The sequence below is a fragment of the Gobius niger genome, assembly GCF_951799975.1.
Source record: "Gobius niger genome assembly, chromosome: 5".
In the NCBI taxonomy this organism is placed as follows: Eukaryota; Metazoa; Chordata; class Actinopteri; order Gobiiformes; family Gobiidae; genus Gobius; species Gobius niger.
The window spans coordinates 20,892,091-20,915,944 of record NC_136856.1 but is presented as its reverse complement, the minus strand read 5'-3'; the positions used below and the strand labels follow the sequence as shown (position 1 = coordinate 20,915,944).

The window sequence follows — 23,854 nt, the reverse complement described above, 5'->3', positions numbered from 1 at the left end:
GCGACTGCTGTGCTTTGCGCTTCCTGCTGCTAGTAGACTTTTAATAAGATCCAGGCAGACTTTGTGGTAATATTAGTGTACCTTAGACACCGTTCAAGTGAACTTGCTCAGACTACAGATGTCCGTGAGGCCTTTGAAGTTTAAAGATGTAACTAGATCTAAGCATTGATATAAAACAATAAATGAATTATGACCAATACAGCGTAACTGGTAGTCTGGTGGATGTAGGGCAGCTTCTTGGATTATTCCACCGTGTGGCTCTGATATTTTAAGCACTGTATTGGATTGTTGTTTTACAGGCAAAAGATAGGAAATAGAATTGGACTGTCGGCTGCAGAGGAGCATGTTTATTTCTGTGTTGCATAAATTCTTCTGACCTTGCAGTTGCAGCAGTAGTCTGTTTTTGCCCGGTGCGTCCTGTCTCCTCTCATTGTGTCACCTCCTCTAACTCCTTACCCTGTGGCTGGTGGCCTGAATGCATTGCTCTCCTCCTCCATCCCCCTGGCCCGCTGTGTGCTGTCGTGGCTGTGCTATAGTGGCTCAGTGTGCTGTCTCCTGTGTGGGGGACTCAGGGATGAAGATCAGTACCTCCTGCGTCACTCCAGCCCCGCCCTGGAGCCGGACTCCCCCTGCCAGCACATGCTCCTGGCCCAGCTCGAGCACCAGGACAAGGAGCAGCTGCAGCGCACCCTGGCCCGCCTGGAGAACGAGAACAGGTGAGTGTTGAGGCGTGGTCCTGATAACTAAAGCAGTCTTTTTTATGTTTGTAGACATGTTTGACCTGATTAATGTCTGTGAGATAAGTGTTGCTAGAGGACATTTAGAGTATATTTTTGCTTTTTATTTGATCATTTTTATTATTCTCTTTTTCTTGATTGCGAGTGTTTGACTTGAGATCACCAGGGAGCTGCTTTTTAATTTAGTTGTGCATTGTACAATGACAATAAAGGTATTCTGATTCTGATATATGTGTTATTTTTGTATTGTCTATGTGGTTGTATTTCCAACATTGCAACGTTCCAAACATAGATTTAATAAATACAGATCAGCGGGTCCCATTCAGCCCTGTTCATTGAAATGATCCTGAGGGATCTGTGAAATTAACACGGCTGGAAAGTCTCCTCCTACGAAGCCTGTTCCTATAAAGGGCAAAAAGGCGGGAAGCCCCTCGCGTGGCGGGCGGACTGGCTACGAGCCTCCTCAGTGCTCCAAAGCCTGTAAATCAGGTTCTCTCTTCCACTTGTTAGTGCTGAAGTAGAAAAATTAAAACTCTTTAGAGCCATGCTTTTAAGCAGTGCTAGGTAAGGTCAAAGTGCTCATAAGAATCCTGTTTACCGAGTGTCTTTTGGAGTTGCCCCTGGCCACCAGGGTGTGGTACTACAGCGATGTCAGCTCTCTGCCATAGGACCATAGAGAAGCACGTTCCTCGCTCTTTGGTTCCAACATTGCTGGTCATTTAATGCAGCAAACCCTCCCACAGTTTGCTGAATGCTTAATGCTTCGTTCCATTTTATTAAAGCCGTAGGAACAAAAAATGATTGTGCAAAATACTACATGAAGCCAGTGATAAGGTACTGTTGTGGCAGTACAGTCATCAATGTACCTCATCAATGAACAACAAGAGGTTCCTTTACTCACCTCTTGTAGTTGCAGTTTATGTAAACATCCAATTTTCCCTTCTGAGTCACAAAATCAGCCAAAACAACGCCACTCCGGTGGAGCTTACACATTTCACGCAAACAAATGAGACATCCAACTTTAGTTTATACGCTCCATCCGTCTTTGTTGTCAGGAGAATGTTCTACCAGGGAATAATGAAAAGCAGTATCTCATTTACCTAAGTGTGCACAAAAAATCAAACAATGATGAAAAATAGACTATGCAGACACACAGATACTGTGTATATATATATATATTTCTTTTTTTTTTTGGTGTCCTTAAAAGCGCTTACTTTCTGTTTTGGGGCAGGCAAGATCCATTATTCACAGGGCTTTTTGCTGATTGGATAAAAGGATGATGGGATATTTGTAAGCACAATTGCACTGGCTCAGAAGGAGATTGATGAGGTTGTTTACTCTGATATATGCCTGAATATTTGAATATATACAACCATTTCACACAGATGTGGCACATACAGTATTTTACCACAATTGTATGTCTGTGAAGGAGCATAGCTCACAGCACTTAGACATTGAGCTTCTACATGTTAGTGATGAGGATGAACAGGAGAAGAAATCAGGGGGAATCAATGATTATTTTAATATTTGTTGACAGGACTGTAACTGACTCAGTGTCAGCTGCTATTAATGTAACGTAAAAACAATCCATTCTTTGTGTAACACAGTATTGAAACAGTCTGCAGTTACACTTGTGTCAGAATTATAAACTTGTTATGCAGTTTGTAGACATCTATTATAGAAAACGCTATCTCTATGGCCGCCGCCTGGGCGCCGCCATGTTTATTTCCCATACCGACTTTGAAGCTAAGCAGGGACGGGCCTGGTTAGAACTGGGATGGGAGACCGTTCCTCCGAAGCTAAGCAGGGAAGGGCCTGGTTAGGACTGGGATGGGAGACCGTTTGGGAACATCAGGAAGCCTGGCGACAGTAGTGAGTTTGTGCGTGGTGCAGGCCCCCACGTTGCGGTCCCGCCGCCCGCGGCCATTGACCACGGGTCCATATGGACCGCGGTGCTGCTGTCCTCGGACAACCCGCCGTCACAACAACGCGAGTGCGCGAGATCTGACTGCCGTGCGTGTGCGCGCATTCAAACAGGGCGATGTGTGTGTGTGCGCGTGTGCGCGCGTTTGTGTGTGCGTCGGTGCGTGTATGTGCACGCGCGTGCATCAAAACAGGGCGGTGTGTGCGTGCGTGTGCGCGCGCGTATGTGTGCGCGCGCGCATCAAAACCGGGCGATGTGTGTCATTTGCTTTCACGTATTGTGAGCCCAGAGGTACATTTTATTCTAAAGCAGCTTGGAAAGCATTGCCAATTTTATTGTAAGGTTATAAATACTGTCTAACAACGATCATTAGGCTATTTCATTTCAAAACCAACTTATTTTTTTTTACATTGTACACTACCGTCACGCACCAAACCACGGGTCCTGCACCGTGAACCGACCCGTTAGAGCTGAACCCCTCATATTTATCCATACTTATTCCACTGTCTCTTGAATTCTATTCCCTTTTAGCGAACATATTGTCGTTGCAGTTTATAAGAAAAGAGTACGGGTGCATCAAACACTCCAATTGCACTTTGTGTGAAATTATTTTTAGCATTAATTATTTTAAACATTTGTATTGGCCATAGTTTTTGGAATGGGTTGGGAACCACTGGTCTACAGCTGAACTGTGTGACGGGTTGGACATTTCTTTGTAATAACTCATAATCTCAGACTATCAAATGTGCAAACTAGCGAGGCCCGGCCGAAGGCCGGGTCTCAGCTAGTAGATATATAAAGCATAAACTTACAGCCAGAGCTTCAGTCACTGGGGTGTATAATAGAACAAAAAACATGAGACAATTCTCTGTTAACGAAGCACATTCATTTTCCCCGTCTGATTTAATTGGTTACCAGAGGCAACCTTTAGCTGATGATTCATAATGTAAAATTAAATCATTTTCATCTTTTTATTAGTGACCTTTTGAGTCATGCTCCGTGCCCTTCAGGTTCTGTAGACCTTGACCTACAGTTGCTCGTACATTATGGCGCCTGTACATAAATGTTGCAATAATGCAGTAACAGTATATGCGTAGTGTTGGTCAGAACTAAAAAGGACTGCATCATGAAGCAGCTGTCATACTGACATATATACACATATCTTTTATTCAATTGCAGATGATAGCACTCATGCTGTGAGATATCATTAAAGTCCCGCTGCTCACTCAGACTCCACTAAACTGATCATTTCAATAAAATAAAATACCAAATCGTTTGGTGAGCACATAAATCTGTTGCTGAAAAATCAGGACTTACAATAAGCCTAAAGCCAGTGACACCCTCCAATAATGTACCATAATGGATTGTTTTTCCTGGTCACAATATACAGTGAATGTCAAATTTGCTTTTGCAATACTAGTAGTGAGTTCGGTCAGCCAAAGTTACAAGTTAAAATTGCTTTTTCTAAAAGTTTTCTGGAAATTGCATTTGTGCAGCAATATGTGTGAGCTCACTGTCTCTCCCTCTCACCACCAGGGTGCTGCAGGGTGAGTACAGACGGCTCAAATGGAAGCATGAGGAGGCTGCATCAGTGCCCATGCTGACCGAGGCAGGGGAGGAGGGCCTGGGCTCACCCACCGGAGGAGCTCAGGACGAGGAGCTGCTGGCTGAGGCCCGAGTCCTGCGTCAACACAAGAGCCGCCTTGAAACACGTATGCAGATCCTGGAGGACCACAACAAACAGCTGGAGTCTCAGCTGCACCGGCTCAGGGAGCTACTGCTACAGGTACAATGCCCTAACATGACTACTCATGTGCACCTGTCTCTGGGCAGACAGTGTGAGGACAGTCTGCGTGGCAGCAGGGATGGAAGAGCGGTGTGTTTGAGTAGTATTTATGTATTTATGAATACATATAAATACAATGGTAATAAGATGCAATTTCTAAATCGAGACTCAAGGCGGGGCTAATGATTGCTGTTTGAACAAGAGGACTTACAGGTACTACGCACTCCAAACCCACACATATTGAAACAAGGCGAGGTTTCTCTCAGATGTCAGAGAAAGGTGTAAAACTATTCCACTCAAAGCACAAGCAAGAATTAGGAAACAATTTTCATTCACATCTTAGCAGCAGAACAGAGTTTTTTTACAGAATTGCGCAGCAGTGGCTCCACCGGAAACATTTCAAGCAACCAAATAGAAGCGACAGCGCGATTTGTCACGTTAGGTTTGTAGGCACCTTTATATGGACCATACTCATCCATGTCTAATCTTCTGTTGCAGCCCAAAGAGGACTCAGAGGCGAACGGGTCTGAGCCCTCCACATTGTCATCGCCCGTGTCGGGTGCCGGTCGCCATGGAGATCCGGCTGGGAGCAGGGAGACCACCGACACGGAAACAGCCGGTCAGACACGCAGCCATGTCCAGGCTTTATTGTGCTGTAGTTCACTCATCTCACACAGAACTGCACGCTGCCCTGGCACATTCAGAGGGCAGTTTCAATATAGTATCTGACAATGAGTCTTTGCCACTCTGCAGAAAACATCTCGAGTGATACAAAAACAACTAGGTAAGGCCGTTCATGAGTTTATGCAATGGGACTTAGCCAGGATACATTAGGGGCATTTTCGTAGGAGCGTTTTGTGGGCGTTTCCACAGCCAGAAGTGACCCACTCCACTAAAGGCGGGTCCAAACTGCTCCAGCCCTGATTTTGATGAACACTTAAATTCTATATTTTTGCTCATATTTAAGTCAGCAACTTACTGCTCAAGTTTTATTCCTACGGTTCCCACAGTTAAAACGCACGTGTGAGACTCGCAAATGCCAAATTCCAAGATCTTGCATTTTCGTAGGAGCGTTTTGTGGGCGTTTCCACAGCCAGAAGTGACCCACTCCACTAAAGGCGGGTCCAAACTGCTCCAGCCCTGATTTTGATGAACACTTAAATTCTATATTTTTGCTCATATTTAAGTCAGCAACTTACTGCTCAAGTTTTATTCCTACGGTTCCCACAGTTGAAACGCACGTGTGAGACTCGCAAATGCCAAATTCCAAGATCTTGCCGCTGCTGCTTCTTAACCTTGGTCTGGCGGTCTAAAATTGAAAGTTAACGGGCAACAGCTGATATTTACTTTTGCTTCTGTATAATTCAGTCAAAAATCAGAGATGCGCAGGTTATATGTAAGTCTATTTTATAGATTAGTTTTGGAAAACATTTACATGTTCATTTATACTGCACATTATTTCATACACAAGGTAACATGATTTTTCCTGTTGCTGTTCAATGTAAAAGGCATGGTATAGAATAATTACACGTGTTTTTTGTAGATGAGCGCTCTATCGCACCTAATGGCCAAGAGGTGTTTTGATACAGGACTAAAGCACAGTTACATATCAGGGTATGATTTTCCTTAACCACTCCCATATTAACCCAAACCACTTTACCCTAAAGTAACTTGAAACACAAACTTGCGGGGGCTGCCCCTCCCTAAATTAACTGGTCTCAAGTGAACTGAACTGGTCCACTCCTATGGAAAGGGGGCTATTGATCAATACACCACACATGCATTTTTTCACTCTAGGAATTTGTTAGATATCAGGCAAAATGTTTTTATGCTTTAAGATGCCGCTGCAGCTGATGGTCATAGTAATTCTTGTGTTCCCGCCTGATGGTAAAGATTGAATAAGAAGGATAGCAGAGTAGTTAGTACTTACCTCCATGGGTTTCTGTTTGACATGTGTTCATATTTGTAACAGCATTCAATCTGGCGGTGTTTGCCATTTTTGGTCACGTGACACATAAAAATCCAAAGGTAGATATTGTCAAACTTTAAATGCAAGATACACCAAGCAATAAATTATGTTTTTAACTGTTATGGTCTAATCTAAATTCATAACCACTTATAGATCGGTACACACTAGGTACAAATAGTAACGAGTGTAAAAACAGAAACAATGTGAATCAATTGATTATGAATTGGACAGAAGTGCTCGTTTTGAAAATATTCCAAATGTATTGTGTTTATTAATAAGTGAATCTTAATGCCATAATTAGCATATGTATTGTAATTTTTCCAGGCTCTTGTAATCTGGCATCATTTTAACATTGGCTGCATTTAGCGACCTTTCTTGCGCATAAATCAAAATCTTCCCACACAGTGATTCTAACCTCCGTGATCTTGCTTTTGACGTCTGCTGCATTTTACCAGGAGAGGAGCCGGAGCACGAACAGGACACAGTGCTGCAGTTGCAGGAGGTCATCGAGCAGCTCAGAAACGTCTTCCCGTCTGAACCGGGTGAGTTTTTATGCCCAACAGACTGCATTCACGTAACACTATTGCATTATACAGAGCCCACTGTTAAATATTGAAGGGGGGAGGGGAGGGGAGGGGGTAGACAGAAGACAGAACAGAAATATATGATAGAATTTGACTTTTAACTGTCAAATTTGGACATTTCCCAGTAATTACGGAGCCTAATCCCACGAAATCAAAGCTCAAAACTGAACACAAAATCAATTTAAATGTCTTCCGTCAACAAAAATGAACCAGGGTTATCTTTTTGTCTGCATGGCTTTAAGGGGAGACACTTAAAGGCAAATCTATTAATTTAATTTTATTCAATTTTGAGATTTTGGGCCATTTTGCGCTCCTAACATACACTTTCTCCTGGAAGCGAAGAAATGGTCTAATCTACATAATAAGTTTTAGGTTTTATTTACTGCACTGATGCAACTTTACTGACTTTACTGACTTTATTGTCATTGGTATTAAGTCACACAAGCATGAGTTGCTGTCAGTTGAAAGATGTAAGTGTAAGTATAAGCTGCGAGTAATATGACCCAGTCCCCAACAACAGGTGCAACATACATGTATGTGGGATTTTCTACCCTCCTTTTTAAAGAACAAATAAGTAACTTGTTTAACTTAATAAATCCTTTTCGTAGTCCCTCTTGGGGTAATACGAGCGTTAATGAGATGACTGGGGGGTCTTTCATCTCCCCTTGGTGTCCAGAAAACCCCCCTTTCAACTTCCCTGCTTCCGAGTCAGAGGTGCAATACAGTACACGTGAATAGAATCACGAAGAAGAAGCTAACAGGCTAACGGGCAAAGCTAACTGCGAGCTAGCGCCACTTAAACAGTAGTGATGGGCTAAACGAGCCGAGGCACCGATACACGTATCAGCGAGCAGCAGGGCGCGCCAGGTGAACGAGAGCAACGCCTGGCTCATGTTGTCTTTTGGGATTCATGTACCACCTGCCGATCCCGCGGGTGCTCTGGGCTGCCCTGATAACAAAATTATTCAACAGATAGCGTGTAAAGCACAAAGAACAAAACGCAAATTCAAATCACAGTAACAAATCACACTATTTTGTAGAGCCTACTGAACTCCACAGAAATGGAACAGATCTCGTGTATGACTTGTACATATGACTTGGTGCAGAATTAGTTGAATTCAAAGTAACATAAGACAAATGAGGTATTAATTAAAGTGATGCTGATCTATCCGACCACATAGGAGGTCTGATAGATGCATAGTCTATTTGGTGTTGTACTGTATGTATCTATGTTGTACTCTATGTAACTATGTTTTTTTCCAAATAAACAAGCAGCTGTGAGCCCAAGACAAATTTCCTGCATATATAACCTAAAATTAGCCCTGCAATAGCATTAACTATAAGTGTATAGATGATCCAGAAAGAAAGTAATAAGGATGACAGAAAAAAAATCTGTAAAGCTGCATAACAAAGTGGAAGGCGTCTTGCTATATGCAGCGAGATCTAGCTGGGCATTCTGTTTCATGAGTTTGCCTCCCAGCTCTAACAATTGTTCAGATGTCCCTTTCCACTCTTCACACCCTGTCACGCTGAACTGCCCCATCTAATAAAGTCGACCATTGAAAAATACATAAAAAAGACTGTTATAACTGTCTTGTTTGTGACAAAACACACTCATTTGCTGTCCCTTAATTTCTCATTGCAGGCACCACCTCTCACATCTGAGTCTGCGTGTCTGAAAACCGAGAGGAGGTTCTGAGGCTCCAGCAGCGATCAGGCCTTATAGTGCCACGGCGGCGTTGCTAACCATAGCTAACTCTCCACTGGAACTCTGCGCACTTTTGGCCTTGACATGGAAATCTGCTAAAGGCTCACACAGATGTCTGTTTGGCCTGATGAGAAACACATGAATAGCCAAAAGAAGCTAACGTAAGCAGAAGCAGTTCAGGGAAACGTCAAAGGGACTGTCAAGACACTGTGCTCCCCAGTATATGTGTAGTCGGCAAGAGGTGCGAAGCTTTAGTATTAACCCACAGCACAAACTGGAACTCCACTGGAGACATTTCAAGATGGACGCTCTCTTGTTTATGTTGTTTTTTAAAGAAAGTGTCATGGTGGTAACTAGATCAGGGCTGCGTTGGGATTGGCTGGTGGTAAAGATGTCAAGGTGTTTGATCCATCCACAACAAGTTTCTTTGCTTTGTGCCCATGACATGGCATCAGTTAAATTCGTGATTTATTCATGACAGCCAAAAGCAGCCGTAAGCGCAGCTCCTCTGCTCGCGCACATTGAAGTCCTCTAATCCCCTCAAACTGCTTGTCGCTCGCCTCCTAAGTGAGCCCCTTACACCAGTTGTGCTCTCACTTTCTTGCTGCTACATCCATTGACTCAACTTCACTAACTCGCTCTTCACGCACTGCACATAACTGGGTGAGCCAGCTTCTTGCATGCCAATGGAAAGTGAAAGTGCAAACACATCCATAGCCCTTCATCACTGGGAGAATAAACAAGCCAGAAGTTGTGCACCACTTTGTGTTTCGTGAGCTAAAAATGAGTGTAGAAATGTCTGCATGCACAGTCCGCTGGCGTATCTGGTGCTGTCCCACTGTGCGCAGAGAAAGTGAAGGAACAAGCTCCAGGCTGTGGAGCTGCCAGGCTCCTTCTCAACGCCAACCCACTTTTAGACTCTACAGGGGGGCTGTATGTCACCATAATACACTCCTACACAGATTTCACCCCTAATAAACTAAATCTCATGAACATGTTATTTCAGCTTCTGTGCTGACTACGGAATCATTTTATTGATTCTGTTTTAAGTAACTTTTTCTGTAGTCTATATAATGCATTAGAATAAGAACACGGCAAAATTTTGGTTTATAAAATTATGAGAATACTCAAATTTTTGAACGTGAAAGTGCAAATAATGTCATAAGCATTCTCTCAATACTTTCCAAAGAATGATGCATCACAAGGAATATAATGAAGTAATTTCATGTCTTTTCTGCCGTGCATTATTGGGGTCCTACTGGGTGCTTGTTTACTGGAACATCGCGCAGTCAACACATGCCTTAAACTAAACTTGAATAGGTTTCTCACACCGACATGTGCAGCTTTTGTTGTTTGTTCTTGGAGGGAGGCAGGCCTCATCTGGAGGACAAAGTACCGGGGGGTGGAGAGGAAGTGCACACAGCATGTGAGCATCCATACATCCAATCCAGCTCACGCTTCTGTCAGTGAACCCAAGATGCTCGAAGCCACTAAAGATCAGAGAAGTGAGAAAAAAGGTGAGGAAAGATTCTGTGTTTGTTGCTCGAGGGGTAGAAGGAGAACTTCTTTGATGTGCCTGCTGCTGCAAAAGTCTCCCACAGCGGACGAGAGGTTGTCTGAAACAGTCGACTTTGGCCGTGCGAGGCTGCTAACAATCATGCCTCATTCTAAACCGAGGAGACAGAGAGGGATTCATCTCGGACCTCCTAGCTTCATTCTGATCTCTGCCCTATGAGTGTGAAACCCAGCGCTGCATGCATTACAGGCTGCCGCTACATACGCGCAAGGCTCGCATCTGACATCGCTCTCCTCTTCAGCATCTCGCTCGGCTGCCTGCACAGTTTTGATACAGTTGCTATGGGAACTGTCCCCAAGGACGCAGTTCCACAGATTTGCGTGTGGGAAAAGGTGATGTGTCGTTCATAATACAAATGCTAATAGCCTTAAGGAAAGTAAGGGAGCGATTTGTTTGCCAAATACAACTCGTCTTCGCTCAATCTTCTCTGAAGCTGAACCTTTCTGTAGTCGTTTTACAAAATCATCGCCATCTGCTCAAGTAACTCGACGTTTTATAACATTTCACCCTACGTTCATGTGTCTTCATGTATGTAAATCTCGATGTATGTGAGGGTGTAAGAATACTGAACATAAAACCACCTGTTTCCTTATGGATAAAGCCCATCCAGGGTCAGCAAGGGCATATTTACATCCCGATCATTGTGAATCTATTATCTGTAAACGGACAGTGTCTATTCAGCTTCAAGCAAGGTAGATGCTGGACAAAGGCCTTTTTTACACTCACAACTACTAGCATATTTTTACTATGGGAAATGCGAAAGCCTAAGAGAGAAAAAAAAAGGTAACACATTGATGTAGATGCTAAATTTCTGTATTACATTATTATGGGGGTCATTTGAAAACGAGTAGCAGATGCAAAGGTGGATCAGCAGCATTTGTGCATTTTTTTTTACTCACGCAGCATTCTCTCATTTACATATCAGATTTATACCACTTTTTTTTTCAGCTTGCACTTGCTATTCAGCACCTGTCTTGTAATGACCCCTATAAGCTTTCATTTCAACCAGTAAAGTTCCCCAAATGTAATAAATATCGCTTGCTGTATGTTATTTTAGTCACTAAACTAAACTTAAGAAGAATTTATTGATTCGGCATAATTAAACACATTTACATTTACATGATCTCTCACCAAGCCTGAACAAAGAGATTTTCACGTTGCCAATGACTGTCATCCGTCTGTAGTGAGGTCCCAATCCCATCCATGCGCCCGTGTGATGTCGGCTCAATGTACAATTTTCAAAAGAGAGGGCATCCGCAGCAGTGCCCCTGTAAAGTACGCTCAGACACGCACAAACACAGAGCGTACTCCCCGTTGTGTGACTGAAGCTGCGTGTTTGAAGAGAGTCCAGTCTCCAGAGAAAACTATAACCAAGGCCTTGTATCGACCAGTGTTACAGCATGCGGTCGCCCCTCATAGGTCTCTCATCAGTATTCCCTTGCATCATAACGTCATGTCACATGAAAGGGCAAACTCTCATATCACTGTTCTTTACTGGGTTGAAATCACCATTAATATACCTCATTAATAACTCAAGAGTGTCATTTTTGTTTTGTTTTTATTTACTTATTGTTGTCCGTGTACAGCACTTAAAGCACTACTTCCTGTCTTGAGTTTTGTATGTATAGAAAAGTTTTATCAAGAAAGGATTTATACTGTAATAAGTGGGTGAATGGCCGCTTTTTACTTTGTGTACAGAAATAAAAAAAACTTTGTATTTGCAATTAGTCTTGCAATGTCTGTCTTCCTTTCCCACATGACTTCAGCTTTCCCTTGGAGATTTGATTAATGAAACTCAGGAGGATGCGAATTGTTTATCCAAGAGTCTCTTCTTTTTCATTCGAGTTTGTACGTAATATAGTCGGGCTTCCCGAGACAGCCCGTCATCCACACCTTTAAAGTAAGGCTGATGTGTAAATAAAGAGAACACAGTGGTTTGCAGTGATTTTTTCTTTTGATCATAGTGAGTTCAGATAATATTCTACCCTTCTATTTATTTCTATTATATCACTTTGCAAAGCGATACTGAAAATGTTCATAAAATGTCGATTGTAACAGACAAATCATGACCCATCAATGTAATTTACCACAGGTAGACTTGAGTGAAAGCTTTTAAGTGTATAGGACTGGTGTTAATGCTTTTGAAAATATGCCTTAATTAGATTAATAACATCTGTTGTAAGTAAATAATTATCATTTTATTTAATGAAATGATTGGGCAGAAAAGTTATTTCTATTTAAATGTTTAAGCTGCTGACAGGAAGTGACATGGGTAAAGTTCAGTATATCAGTTTGTATTATTCCAAAGTATCAGTTTGACTCATTTCAAATTGACATGGTTGGCACGGCAACAGTTTAAAATGCTGTCCTCTATCTATGGCACTTCCTGTCAGTGTCCAATAAGGAAGTGAAACTATAAACATCACAAAAATGGTCAAACTAAAGAAAGCTGGGTACATTTTTTAGCAAAATCTTAAAAAATGCGTCTTATGTGTCATGCACTTTAAAGCCCTATGCCTGATTTATTTTCATTACAACAACAATGAAAAGAGGGAGCGAGTAAATGGAATTGCTAGCTGTCCAAACTCATTCTTAAAATTCTAGTAACATCACAATTTCACTTTCACTTTTTGGATCCAACGTCACAAAAGCAAGCACAACGAGCCTGCAAGTTCATGAAATTGATAGAAATGCTTTGTAAGTATATTCACAGTATCATTTCCACAAATGTGTGAGATGTATCTCGGGGTCTTGTTCACGAGTGAGGGACGGATGGAGCGGGAGATTGACAGACGGACGGACTGTTGTGGTGAAGAGGGAGCTGAGTCGGGGCAAAGCTCTCGATTTACCGATCGATCTACGTTCCCACTCTCACCTATTGTCATGAGATTTGGGTAATGACCGAAAGGACAAGATGACAGATACAAACGGCCGAAATGAGTGTCCTTCGCAGGGTGGCTGGGCGCACCCTTCGAGATCGGGTGAGGAGCTCAGTTACCCGGGAGGAGCTCGGAGTAGAGTCACTGCTCCTTTACATCGAAAGGAGCCAGCTGAGGTGGCTCGGGCATCTGTTCCGGATGCCTCCTGGCCGCCTCCCGCGGGAGGTGCTTCAGGCATGGCCTATTGGGACAAGGCCTCGTGGAAGACCCAGGACACGGTGGTGGGACTATGTCTCCGAGCTGGCCTGGTGTCGCCTCGGGGTCCCCCCAGAACAGCTGGAGGAGGTGTGCGGGATCGGGAAGTCTGGGCATCTCTGCTGAGACTGCTGCCCCCACGACCCGGCCCCGGATAAAGCGGAAGAAAATGAATGGATGGATGTGTGAGATTACAATATACTGAAGGAAGACAACATTTATTTAATTTCATTTATTTAATTCCGTTACAAGAAAAACATATAAGGCCTTATGCGCCATTGAGAGCAATGGAATGGGTCTGCAGTAGTTGTAAACTCAAGTACCAGTGAGATATTTTTCATTCCACATGCTTTTCCTAAACTTTCCAATGGTCTGTTTTAAGGCTACATATATACATAAAAAAAAGAATTATTTTGGGATCAAACTGCTACAAAGTGAAACAGCTAGAATTGAACTACGGCTACGTTATCTTGTTATTGTCTATGAACACTATTCCTCGTTTGTCACATCCTCTGTATCCCCTTCCCCGCTCAGCTCTAATGGAATAACACCGTCTCGGGTCTTATCAGCGGTGTCTTTGTTTTCCTCCGCGGCTCTTCCTGGTTCTGGCGCGGCACTTGATTGACATTTGCCCCTCTCTGTGGCCTTATCGACCCCCGATCTCCTTCTCTCCACACTATCGGCTGCTTCGCTGGTGGGCGTCGGATCACTATCTTTATCTGTGTCTCGATTAGCTGCTTCATCCTGGGCATCCTCCGCAACACTCTCCCTATTATCTAACCCTTGCGCTCTCCCACTCTCATCACATGCGTCCGCGTTCTCCTCTTGAAATGTCTCCATTTCGACATCGCGTTGTGCCATCTGATCTTCTTTTGACTTCTTTTGTTCAAGTTTGACATGTTTCCTTGCCTTGGCAGCGGCTTTGGCCTTGCTCCCATCTGGCCCCCACTTTTCCTGCGTCGCAGCCCAGTAATTTTTGCTCTGGCTGGAATGCATGGTGCGCACGCTCTCTCCCAGCCTTTTCAGCTCCTGGCGGACAAACGGTTTGAACTTGGGGTCCAATTTCTCCACAATGGCAAAGTCTTTCCTCGCCTCGTCCTCGTTGAACAGGGCAGCGTGCGCACGTGCTCGCTGGTAGATGGCCTTAAAGTTACCTGCGGATTTGTGAAAGGCAGCATTATTTGCATGAAAGATCACGGGATGAAAAAAAAAATACCCCGGAGCAACAGTGAGGGCGAGGCATGAATGAACAGAAAGAAGGGGGCGACTATAAGAACAACCGTCTCACATTGGCTTTGACTATAAATAATTCAGACGCAGCAGAAACAAAAGCAGTGAATATATTTCTGACTGTGATGTCCACGGTTGGGTGCCGGGGGAACAAACGAAAGACTCAGCAATGCGGCGCACACTGTTTGGTTGCTATTTCCCCGGCAAACAGAGGGATCAAGGATTGCTGCGGCGTGAAAGCAGGCATTTGCTAAAGGCCGTGCAACAGATCTTGTTATTTCCACAATACAAATGTGACTGCGTAATAAAAATGCGCTCCTGTACTTTATATTAAAGGAACAGGCCACCGGTTTTAGATATGTTCTTACCTGAGCTTAGACGAGTTGATGCGTACCTGCCTGGTTTTTGTGTGTGCCCGCAGTCACACAAAACGACTAAAGATGTTGTTTGCACTCAGCCTCTCCCAATGTATTCCAATAGCTCCAAACATAGGGTGAGTGTGGGAAGTGACCACGCTCTTCCACGGGCACGTACAAAGACCAGACAGGTACGTACCAACTCGTCTAAGCTCAGGCAGACGCGGACTGGGACTGAAAAACAGACCTGGACTCTGGCCAGCCTGGCCCAAATTAGCGTAAATGTGACACTTCCACAAATACATACTGTATGTTAACCTCTTACCCCCCGCCTTAACTGAGAGCATTTTCTCCAGTTCGACTTTGCCCGAATCTAAAAGCTTCTTGACTGGAGAGCAACACTGTAACGCCTCATTTGAAAGCTCAAATCTAGAAAAGTGACGGTAACCTTTTGTCATGTTGTCGCTGCATTTTTGTCATGTTTTTGTTGCTTTTTCGTTGTGTTTTCGAAAACAATTATGAAAATGTGACAAAAAAGTGACGAAAAATGTATGAAAAAGTGGCAAAAATGTCACAAAAATGACAAAAGAAATGACAAAAAAGTGACAAAAAAATGACAAACAATTACAAAAAAATGACAAAAATTAGACGAAAAAGTGACACAAAAAAATGACAAAAAATGACAGAAAAACGACAAAAAAATGACAAAAAGTGACAAAAAAAATGACAAAAAGTGACAAAAATGTGATAAAAATGTGACCAAAAAATGTCAAAAATTAGATGAAAAAATTACAAAAATGTGACAAAAAAGTTACAAAAATGAGTTGAATACCCAACAAAAAAATGATGGAAAAAAAATCTGATGACGTGAGGAAAAATATCCTCTCGGTTCAGGCGGGAGTTAAGAGGTTAAGCTTTTAGATTTGGGTAAAGCTCGGTTACGCCCGGGGGTGAGGGTATGGTAAAGTGAGAGGCCAGACCGGTGGCCCTTCTGTGCTCTTCCAGAATGGACATATGGCCAGTCCGCCCCTGAGCTCAGGTAAGAACATATCTCTGCATGGAAGAACTGTGTGCCCTCAGTCACGCAAAAACACCAAAGATGTTGTTAGCATTCGGCCTCTCCTAGTATATTCCTATAGCTCCAAACGGGGGTGAAGTTGGAAGCGACCACGCTCTTCCACGGGCACAAAGACTAGACAGGTACGTACCAACTCGTCTAAGCTCAGGTAAGAACATATCACAGTATGGAAAAAACGGTGGCCTGTTCTTTTAAACCTGCTGTATTCTTGATCCAATCGTTTGTTTTCTTCCCCCCCCCCACATAACCGGGCATGCTCTCACCTTTGTGCTTCTTGAGTAACTTGTTGTTGAGCTCCACCACTTGCTGGTACTGCTGCAGTTCCAGCAGACACTGGCTGAGGTTGAGCACCAAGGGGAGCCGCACTTTCTCCAGGGAATCCCAGTCGTCTCCCAGTTGGTCGACTTGCTGGGTGCACAGAAAGGACACAAGACAGGGTGAGTAACGAGGAACAGATAAATGAAATATGTTTGTAACGCAAGGTTTGAGTGAAAAGCCGAAGCTAAGTTGATGATATGAATTAGTGTAAGTGGCAAAGGATGAATGAGGTGGTGTGTGATGGCAGGGGCTGTGCTGATGAGGGCTTTGAAAGGTGTGACAGAAGAGGCAGAGAGGTGTAACGGGGAAGAGAAAGTTTAAGAAAGAAATAGCAGAGGCGCAGGCGAGCTGTCACACTCATAACTCTTTGCATAGTGTTTATTTTTAGCTCCACTCTTCACTTCACCAGAATACCTACAACACTGCAGCTGCCTTTGTTTTTTGCAAAAGGACAAATGATTACAGTTTACAGAGAGAAGCAGTGGATTTTTATGGCAAGGTGTTTGTTACTGTGATAAATCCAGCTGGATGCTGCTGTCACAGAGATTATTGTTATATGGCATGCTTAAATTTTGCAGTCTCACATGAAAAATACAATGGAGAAATCATTTTGTCCCAACAATGTGCAGATTTAAATAGGTTTAGAAATAAATGGAAACATAGTGAATAGTTTAATTGATATTAATGCATAATACTCATTCAAATAGGCATCCTGGATTGTTTTGCCCAAGGACACAACAATAGCAATCTCAATAAGGGTACTGGGGATTGAATGTTAATGTTATGGTTAATGCAAGGATTAGCCATATCCTAACAATTCCACATTATTGTGATGGTTAGTAAATGATCCAATTGTTGTTATTGAGTTTGTGCCCCGCCAAGAGCCCAACAATTACGCGAAGTAGAAGAGGAAATTAATTTCACCCACTTTTAATGTACTATTGGTTCTGAACCTTTATTTAGGAAGAGATCAGGTTAGGGTTAAGAGTAAAAAGACAATGTTCAAAATGAAACAGAAACACTCTCACATTGATATAGTTTACAACAAATTTGGAATTGCTTTACTTTCAGTTTCACTTAATCTGCTGGTGAGTGAATGTGTAGGTCCAGGGGTCCTCGGGCCACTGTTTGGGAAGCCCTGTATTATATCAATAAACACTGAATAGAATGGAATTGATCAGATGAATCATTCACACTCAGGTCCTTCTATTCTCACCTGATTTTGTAGGTGGTCCACATATTCAATGCTCTCTTTGAACTTCTCTGCTGCGTCTTGAAACTTGCCCTGCGTTATCAGGAAGTTGCCCTCCTTCTGAAGCAACATGACCAGTCGAAGCATCTGCTGCCAGTCTTTTCCGTCAGTCGAACTCAGCGATAGATGCGCCAGCTCCTCCGTATTAGCAGCTACATCTGTGCAAACATCCTCCTTTTGTGACTCCACAGTTTCCTCCCACTCTTCTCCCTCCTGCTTCTCCAGCTTATTCCAGTACTGCTCCTTCTCCTCCCAGTACTTCTCTTTCATGCGCTCCGACAGGTTGCTCAGCTCTCGGTGCACCAGCGAGCTCAAGGTGACATCCAGTTGTGCCACCATGTTGAAGTCTCTCCTCGCCTCCTTTTCGTTCCACACAGCGGTGTGGGCCTTTGCTCTTTTGTAATAACCTTTCACACAATCTGGCAGACACAGAAAACAGCAGCAAAGTAAGTAAGACATGCATGAAACAATGTCATTATTGTCAAAGCTTGTGAAAAAATAAAGCAAGTTTAGCTGCTGCACCAGATGGCAATCTGTCAGTTGTGGATTTTTTTCCTTTTTGCACTTGTTTGTTAAAGTGGTCCTTAAAGGTGCACTATGTAACTTTTTATGTGAAAAATAAAACAAAACTTGTTATTTGCATGTATTTGACCTTTTAGTGACTCAGTGGCTTTATGGGTGCAGCATGGCACCTTTGGTTTCCCTCACAGTGGCCTCTGCTCCAGAATCAATTGTTTTTGGGTGTCTGGCCTGTTTCTGGTACGAACCCCTAACAACAATTGATCCTGGAGCATCATAGAGGTCACTGTGAGGGAAAACAAAGGTGCCATATATATACAGGTTCAATGCACACAAATATTAAGATTTTTTTTGTCACCTAAAAAGTTGCATAGTGCACCTTTAAGTAATCACAACTTTTATCACAATATTTAATCAAAATTCAATATGAATAAATATGAATGGTGGCAATTATCAAACCCCCAAAACTGCAGTTTATGTCCCTGTGTTATTATAAAAAAAAAAAAAACAGCGGACCCTGTAATGTAGCCCACCACGAGCATGTGCTGAAATGCATAGTTCTGTTTTAGTAGTTCATATTTCAGTCTTCTGTCAAATATCAATGTGCCAGGACCTGTTTAAACAAAATGAGATTTCTACCCAAAGCGGCACAGCCCTTTCTCAAAAATAAAATGTGTAAACAACACTTGAATTTTTCTCTGCAAAGCCTCTTTCTCAGATGAATAGGATCATGAGCTATTGGGTTAACTCAATTTCTCTGTTCCTTGGCATTTAATTTGCCTCCATGCTAAATCTTCAGCCAGCCCAAATTCAAACTGATATCACTGTAGCCTCTGGCAGTGGCACAGACGCTGCAGCAGACTTCAGCAAGAGCAGATTCTGGGTAAAGTGATGGGGAACTGCGGTAATGCAAACAACAGCGGGGAAAGTAATGCAGGTGGATTGGGAATAGGCAACAAACACATACCCTCCCCCTCCCCCCCCGAAAGTGTGTCAATGATGATGATGACAAAGAGGCAGCCAGTGGGGCTTACATATTTCGCTGTTGCCACCTCATGCAAGTATAAATCTGAATTCTCTGGCACAGAGAGGACTAAGGGCTGACTGCAGTGCCCGAGGAGCATAATTCATGAGACTCTGAAGGAGACACTTTGCCGGTATGGGAGCTCCTGTAGGAATATTCGAGTAGCCATGGGTTTGACAGTACAAGTCCATAGCATGCTCTCGAGAAGCCCATGTGATGCGAAACTCAATCCACCCACAGACCTATTGTATATGGCTTCTACACAGAAGACAGCACATGCACAGTACAAGCATCAGGCTTGTGTAATTATGAGTCACTTATTGTCAGTAATGAGACAAGCTATATGAGTGTTGGGATAAACAGATCATTATGTGTGGACCTTGTGATACCTGTTACCTTCACATTCAAGTGCAAAACAGCTACAATCACTTGGATATACATGTTTCATGCTTAAAGTCCTGCCCGACGCAACACCACATTTCTCTAGGTTTGGGACTGACAACAAGAGAACACCAACTTGGTATTGGATTAGTCTTTCCTGTTCTGCTAATTTGTTATAGTTTTTCTCCACATTTTTATAAGGATTGAGTATAGAAGAGCTGGAACACAGGACTTTTTCTACATTCATAGCCTCCATTACTGCTCTACATAAATCTGGAATCTATAGGACCCTTGGGAATGACTGTCAGGATGCTAACAGCTAGCACAAACCCATAAGTGGAGCTCCCACAGCAGTAGTTTTCCCGGCATTGGGGCCAGTTATGGAAATCATCTTGCATTTGCACTGAAGCTATTTTTGTCTGTGCGAGTAGGCTATTTAAACACACACCACAAATCACTATTATTCCCAACCCTGCTTGCCTACTGAATACAGTATTGTTGATGCGATCTATGGTCTGCTCAAGCAAGTTGTTAGACCAATAACCAAGCCGCACAACAGGTCGTAAATCAATAGCTGACCATAGGTTGTGTTATGGGCATTACCTTTGTGTTTCTCCAGCAGTTCAGTGGTGTGCTCTATGACCTCATAATACTCCTCCAGCTCCAACATACACTGGCAGTAGTTCAGCTCCAGAGGGACAATCATGCGTCCCAAGTTTATGTAGTCAATATCGCCGGGCATCTCCTGTTCTCACACAAACACAGTGTAATCATCCTACTGGGCTGCTTTTACAACTCATGGACAGATTGAAAACAGCACAGAATTTACTTTATGATGAAAAAAAAAAAATCTGTCATGCATAAATGTTTCATTTCCATATACAATGGAGTATGTCCATTTTAAGCTGTTTCTAACATCCCAATTCTTCACAGGGGTGAGTTTATGAGCAAAAATCAATACTGTTACAGTAATGTAATGTGTTATAATTAGATTGCACAAAGGTCTTTTTCACAATACACTGAAGGAAAAACTTATTCTATTCCACTAGAAAAACAAAAACAAATGTTAGGGCCTGTTTTCTGATACCTAAAAGAAGTGCAGTGCCTAATCTAAAGAGTATATTAAGAAAGTTGCGTTCATGTGACATCCGAACATCCCTAGAGTTTAATATTGACATTTAGATGGTAAAATTCAGATGTCTTGCCCTGGTTTATGGTGAATCTCATCTCTGCCTTTTGTGAACGCAAGCATAGATTTGCAATAGCTCGTATTGGTTGTATCTTCTTGAAATCCCTCAAAACAACTTTCGACTTTCTCATGCTCTCACTTTGGACTGGACAGTTTTGAGCAGCAGCACCGCCTCCTTGTACTTGCTGGCGGCCCGTCTGAATTCCCTCTGCTTGACAAGTGCATTGCCCTGCATGTGTAGGTTGGGCACAGTCTGCAGCTTCTCATCCTTCTCCATCATCCAGGACTCCCTGTGGTACGACATGGGGTCTCCCACCTGTGAACAGCAGGGGTGGAAGACAACCACAGTGAATGGACAGCACAGGTAATAATAGTCTTTGTTTAATTATAAGTACTGAATTAAGTGCGTTCAGGACCATGTATTAGATGACAACTGCATGTTTTACAAAAGAGGAAACCAAGATTTTGTCACTGGCATTATAAATAAATAAAAAAGACCTTTGATCGTGCCAAACTATTTTCCTTTGGCAGACATGTTCTTTCCCAATAGCTTCTGTTTTTTTTTTTATTTCTCACCTGTAGGAGCTCCATGATGAAAATGAGAGGCTGAGGGGTTCTCATCAGCTCGTCCAGCTCCGGATATCCCGTGGAGTGGTAGTGGAAGAGGTTTCCCATGCCACACATGTGCCGCTGCCCCTCCAGGGGGTCTTTGCCCTGAGCAATCATCCGCATGCCCTTTGATACAATGGGATACAGCCCTATGTGCTGGAGAAGAATCATTGTTATTGTGTATCTTTTGAACCAAAAACAATTATTTTAGATGCACAAGTTACCGCTACTTTCCGAAACCGCTTAAAAAAAAAACCTGAACTTTAACACAGTATAAATACAATATTCACTCCGTGCCACATATAAAAGTGGACACAATCTTACTTGCAAATGAAACATTTTCTGCAGAAGGAAAGGACATTTGCACAAAGGCGCTGTGTGGATGGTAATGTTTCTTCACGAATGCAGTGTGTTTATTATAGCAGGGATGTAGGAGGCTGAGGGGTTTGATTCATGTGCATGATAATGAGGTGCAAAAGCCTCCCTTGCTCTCATGAAGACCTATTAGGCCTCTTTCACTGGCCATAGTTCTGCGTGTGTGACTTGCAAATAACTTACAACTGCGTCACACCAGAACTCAGCCACTTCGCCCAGTCTCATCGAGGTCAGCAGTGTTTCCCACACTTCCAGCTTAAACATCTTCCCAACAAAGATCTCAGCAGGTCGGCCCGCACGTCGGCTGTCATCTATAACGGTGCGTTCGAAGTTGTCCAGGAGAGTTTGGAAGTGGAAAACCAACTAGAAAAATGATGAAAGCGGGATTTAGCATCAGGCAAACAGATCGACTTTACTGGTGTAGTGCCTGGGTTACAAATGACTGAAAGTGATAATTGCTGGTTTAATGCTGTATGACAATAAAAGTATTGAATTCAGTACATTTTACCATGGCCAAATGCTTCTTGTGTATATGTATCTCTCTAAAGTTGTCTGACACAGAAAGGAGTAAACTAGTGACAAGGGCTGATATGTATCATGATAGGGGCCAATACGTATTGCGATACAAGTAATTATGATATGTTTACCTTAAAATGTGTAAAAAGAAAAGTGTCCAAAGTTTATAAACCAAATGCCATTTGACAGCGTTAAGATTAAAAAGTGCATTAACAGAAAATGTAAGTGTACTGGAAAACAAATCCTCCAAACACAAGTATTGAAAGTATTGCGATACTTGATAAACTATCAATACTTACTAAAGTATTGTGATCCAGTCCGAAAGAATAGTTTGTCCCAGCCCAATAGCAACAGATATTCCACGTCTTATTTGTGGATCAAGGCACAGAGGTAATTTCAAGTGGCAATTTATTCCACTGAGCCAATGTGATTATATTACTTTCAGACTGAAGTTTTATTTCATTTACCATTTGGGACTAATTTGTGTGTAACTCCCTGTATACAAACTACCACTAGAGACTCACTCTCACACCAAAAATGCACTCAGCAGGCAAATGGGCTGAAGTGCCCAAGAACACGACGGTATGCAGCAGTGGAAGGAGTTGAACCTATGATCTTTGAATTTGTGGCTCAAACCACTGTCACTGTCAGTTTTGCCATTGATTTTGAAAATGCCCACAATGAAGTTTTGTCTGTTATTCGCTGAAGTAATCATATGTGTGTGAATTGAAATGAGCTCCCCGGGGAGGACACACATTATCATGCAGCCCACATGTAATGCTGGAAACCCACGCTGGCATTGTCATGGAAAATGTTCGTCAGGGAGTCCAGGCTCGGTGCCATGTGGAGGATGTGAACGGGAAGGAGCAAACTCAACAACCGGCGCATCAGAGACACACTGACACTCTGCCAAAAAACATGTTGCAATTTGGTTGACCAAATGTTAGCTCTGTGTGGAATGGCCTAACAAGAATCACTGCCTTCTCTCATGAATAATTGAAGAAGTCTGACTGATGTGGACAATGCCTCACAAAACTAAAAATAGGTCTTTTCTGTTGAGCTATTACAGCACAGAGGAATTAGAGCAGGGCCTGGTTTGGGTAATTTTTTGTTTTTAATTATTACTGACTAACCTTGGTGCCAGGTGGGAAGTGTGGAAGAGGTCCAGTCCCTCCTGCCAGGATCTTTTTCTTCACCCCTGGATGTTTGAGAAGATATGTCTCGTCCATTGTCAGCACTCCAGAACAATGAAGTTCCTATTTTTTGTTCTCTGGTGTTGTGTCCTTGTGGATTTCTAATGAGCCTAGTGGAGAGTGTTGGCTGTTAGCTGCTCTCTGACAGATGGCAGGATTAGCCTGGGTTTGGAGATGGCCGCTTTAATCTGACAAGCTAATCCCCGTCTACCCCTGCCATTGGAGGGCAATTCCTGAAGGATGGAGCCAGAGAGAAGGGATGACCACAAGCCATAGAAACGTGACGGAGAAGAAAGTGCCAGAAGAGTCTTGAGCATTCCTCCTGGAAGGGTAGCAATAAACATGCTGCCTCTTCAATAGATCTGTGCTTCATTCAAGACACAGGGTTGAAAGTTG

At 42.9% G+C, this 23,854-nt stretch overlaps 2 protein-coding genes across 6 annotated transcripts in view; one reads left to right on the top strand and one right to left on the bottom strand.

Moving 5' to 3' along the window:
* drp2 (dystrophin related protein 2) overlaps positions 1 to 11,010 on the top strand; it is a 173,469-nt gene extending 162,459 nt beyond the window's left edge. For 2 of the 5 annotated variants that reach the window (XM_079556700.1, XM_079556703.1), the window contains exons 20-24: positions 573 to 716; positions 4,198 to 4,447; positions 4,946 to 5,066; positions 6,872 to 6,958; positions 8,646 to 11,010. In XM_079556700.1, coding sequence (XP_079412826.1) covers positions 573 to 716; positions 4,198 to 4,447; positions 4,946 to 5,066; positions 6,872 to 6,958; positions 8,646 to 8,665 — 622 coding nt within the window. In that variant the 3' untranslated portion in view covers positions 8,666 to 11,010. Of the gene's footprint in view, positions 1 to 536; positions 717 to 4,197; positions 4,448 to 4,945; positions 5,067 to 6,871; positions 6,959 to 8,645 lie in introns of all 5 variants that reach the window. The other 3 variants (XM_079556699.1, XM_079556702.1, XM_079556701.1) reach the window with 2 other exon arrangements.
* Positions 11,011 to 13,884: 2,874 nt separating this feature from the next.
* Positions 13,885 to 23,744, bottom strand: LOC306963805 (uncharacterized protein). Its single transcript, XM_079557504.1, has 8 exons — positions 23,399 to 23,744; positions 21,933 to 22,112; positions 21,342 to 21,530; positions 20,905 to 21,081; positions 20,180 to 20,321; positions 17,617 to 18,071; positions 16,346 to 16,490; positions 13,885 to 14,572 (listed from the first exon to the last, which is right to left on the bottom strand). The coding sequence occupies exons 1-8, from the start codon at positions 23,492 to 23,494 to the stop codon at positions 13,908 to 13,910; spliced, it is 2,049 nt and encodes a 682-aa protein (XP_079413630.1). The 5' UTR covers positions 23,495 to 23,744; the 3' UTR covers positions 13,885 to 13,907.
* Positions 23,745 to 23,854: the final 110 nt, after the last annotated feature.

Coding starts and splice junctions, on each gene's coding strand:
- LOC306963805 (XM_079557504.1), bottom strand. CDS start 23,494: ATGGACGAGACATATCTTCTCAAACATCCAGGGGTGAAGAAAAAGATC. Junction 16,491..17,616: donor TGGACCACCTACAAAATCAG/GTGAGAATAGAA, acceptor CTGTGCACCCAG/CAAGTCGACCAACTGGGAGA. Junction 14,573..16,345: donor GTTACTCAAGAAGCACAAAG/GTGAGAGCATGC, acceptor ACAAATCCGCAG/GTAACTTTAAGGCCATCTAC.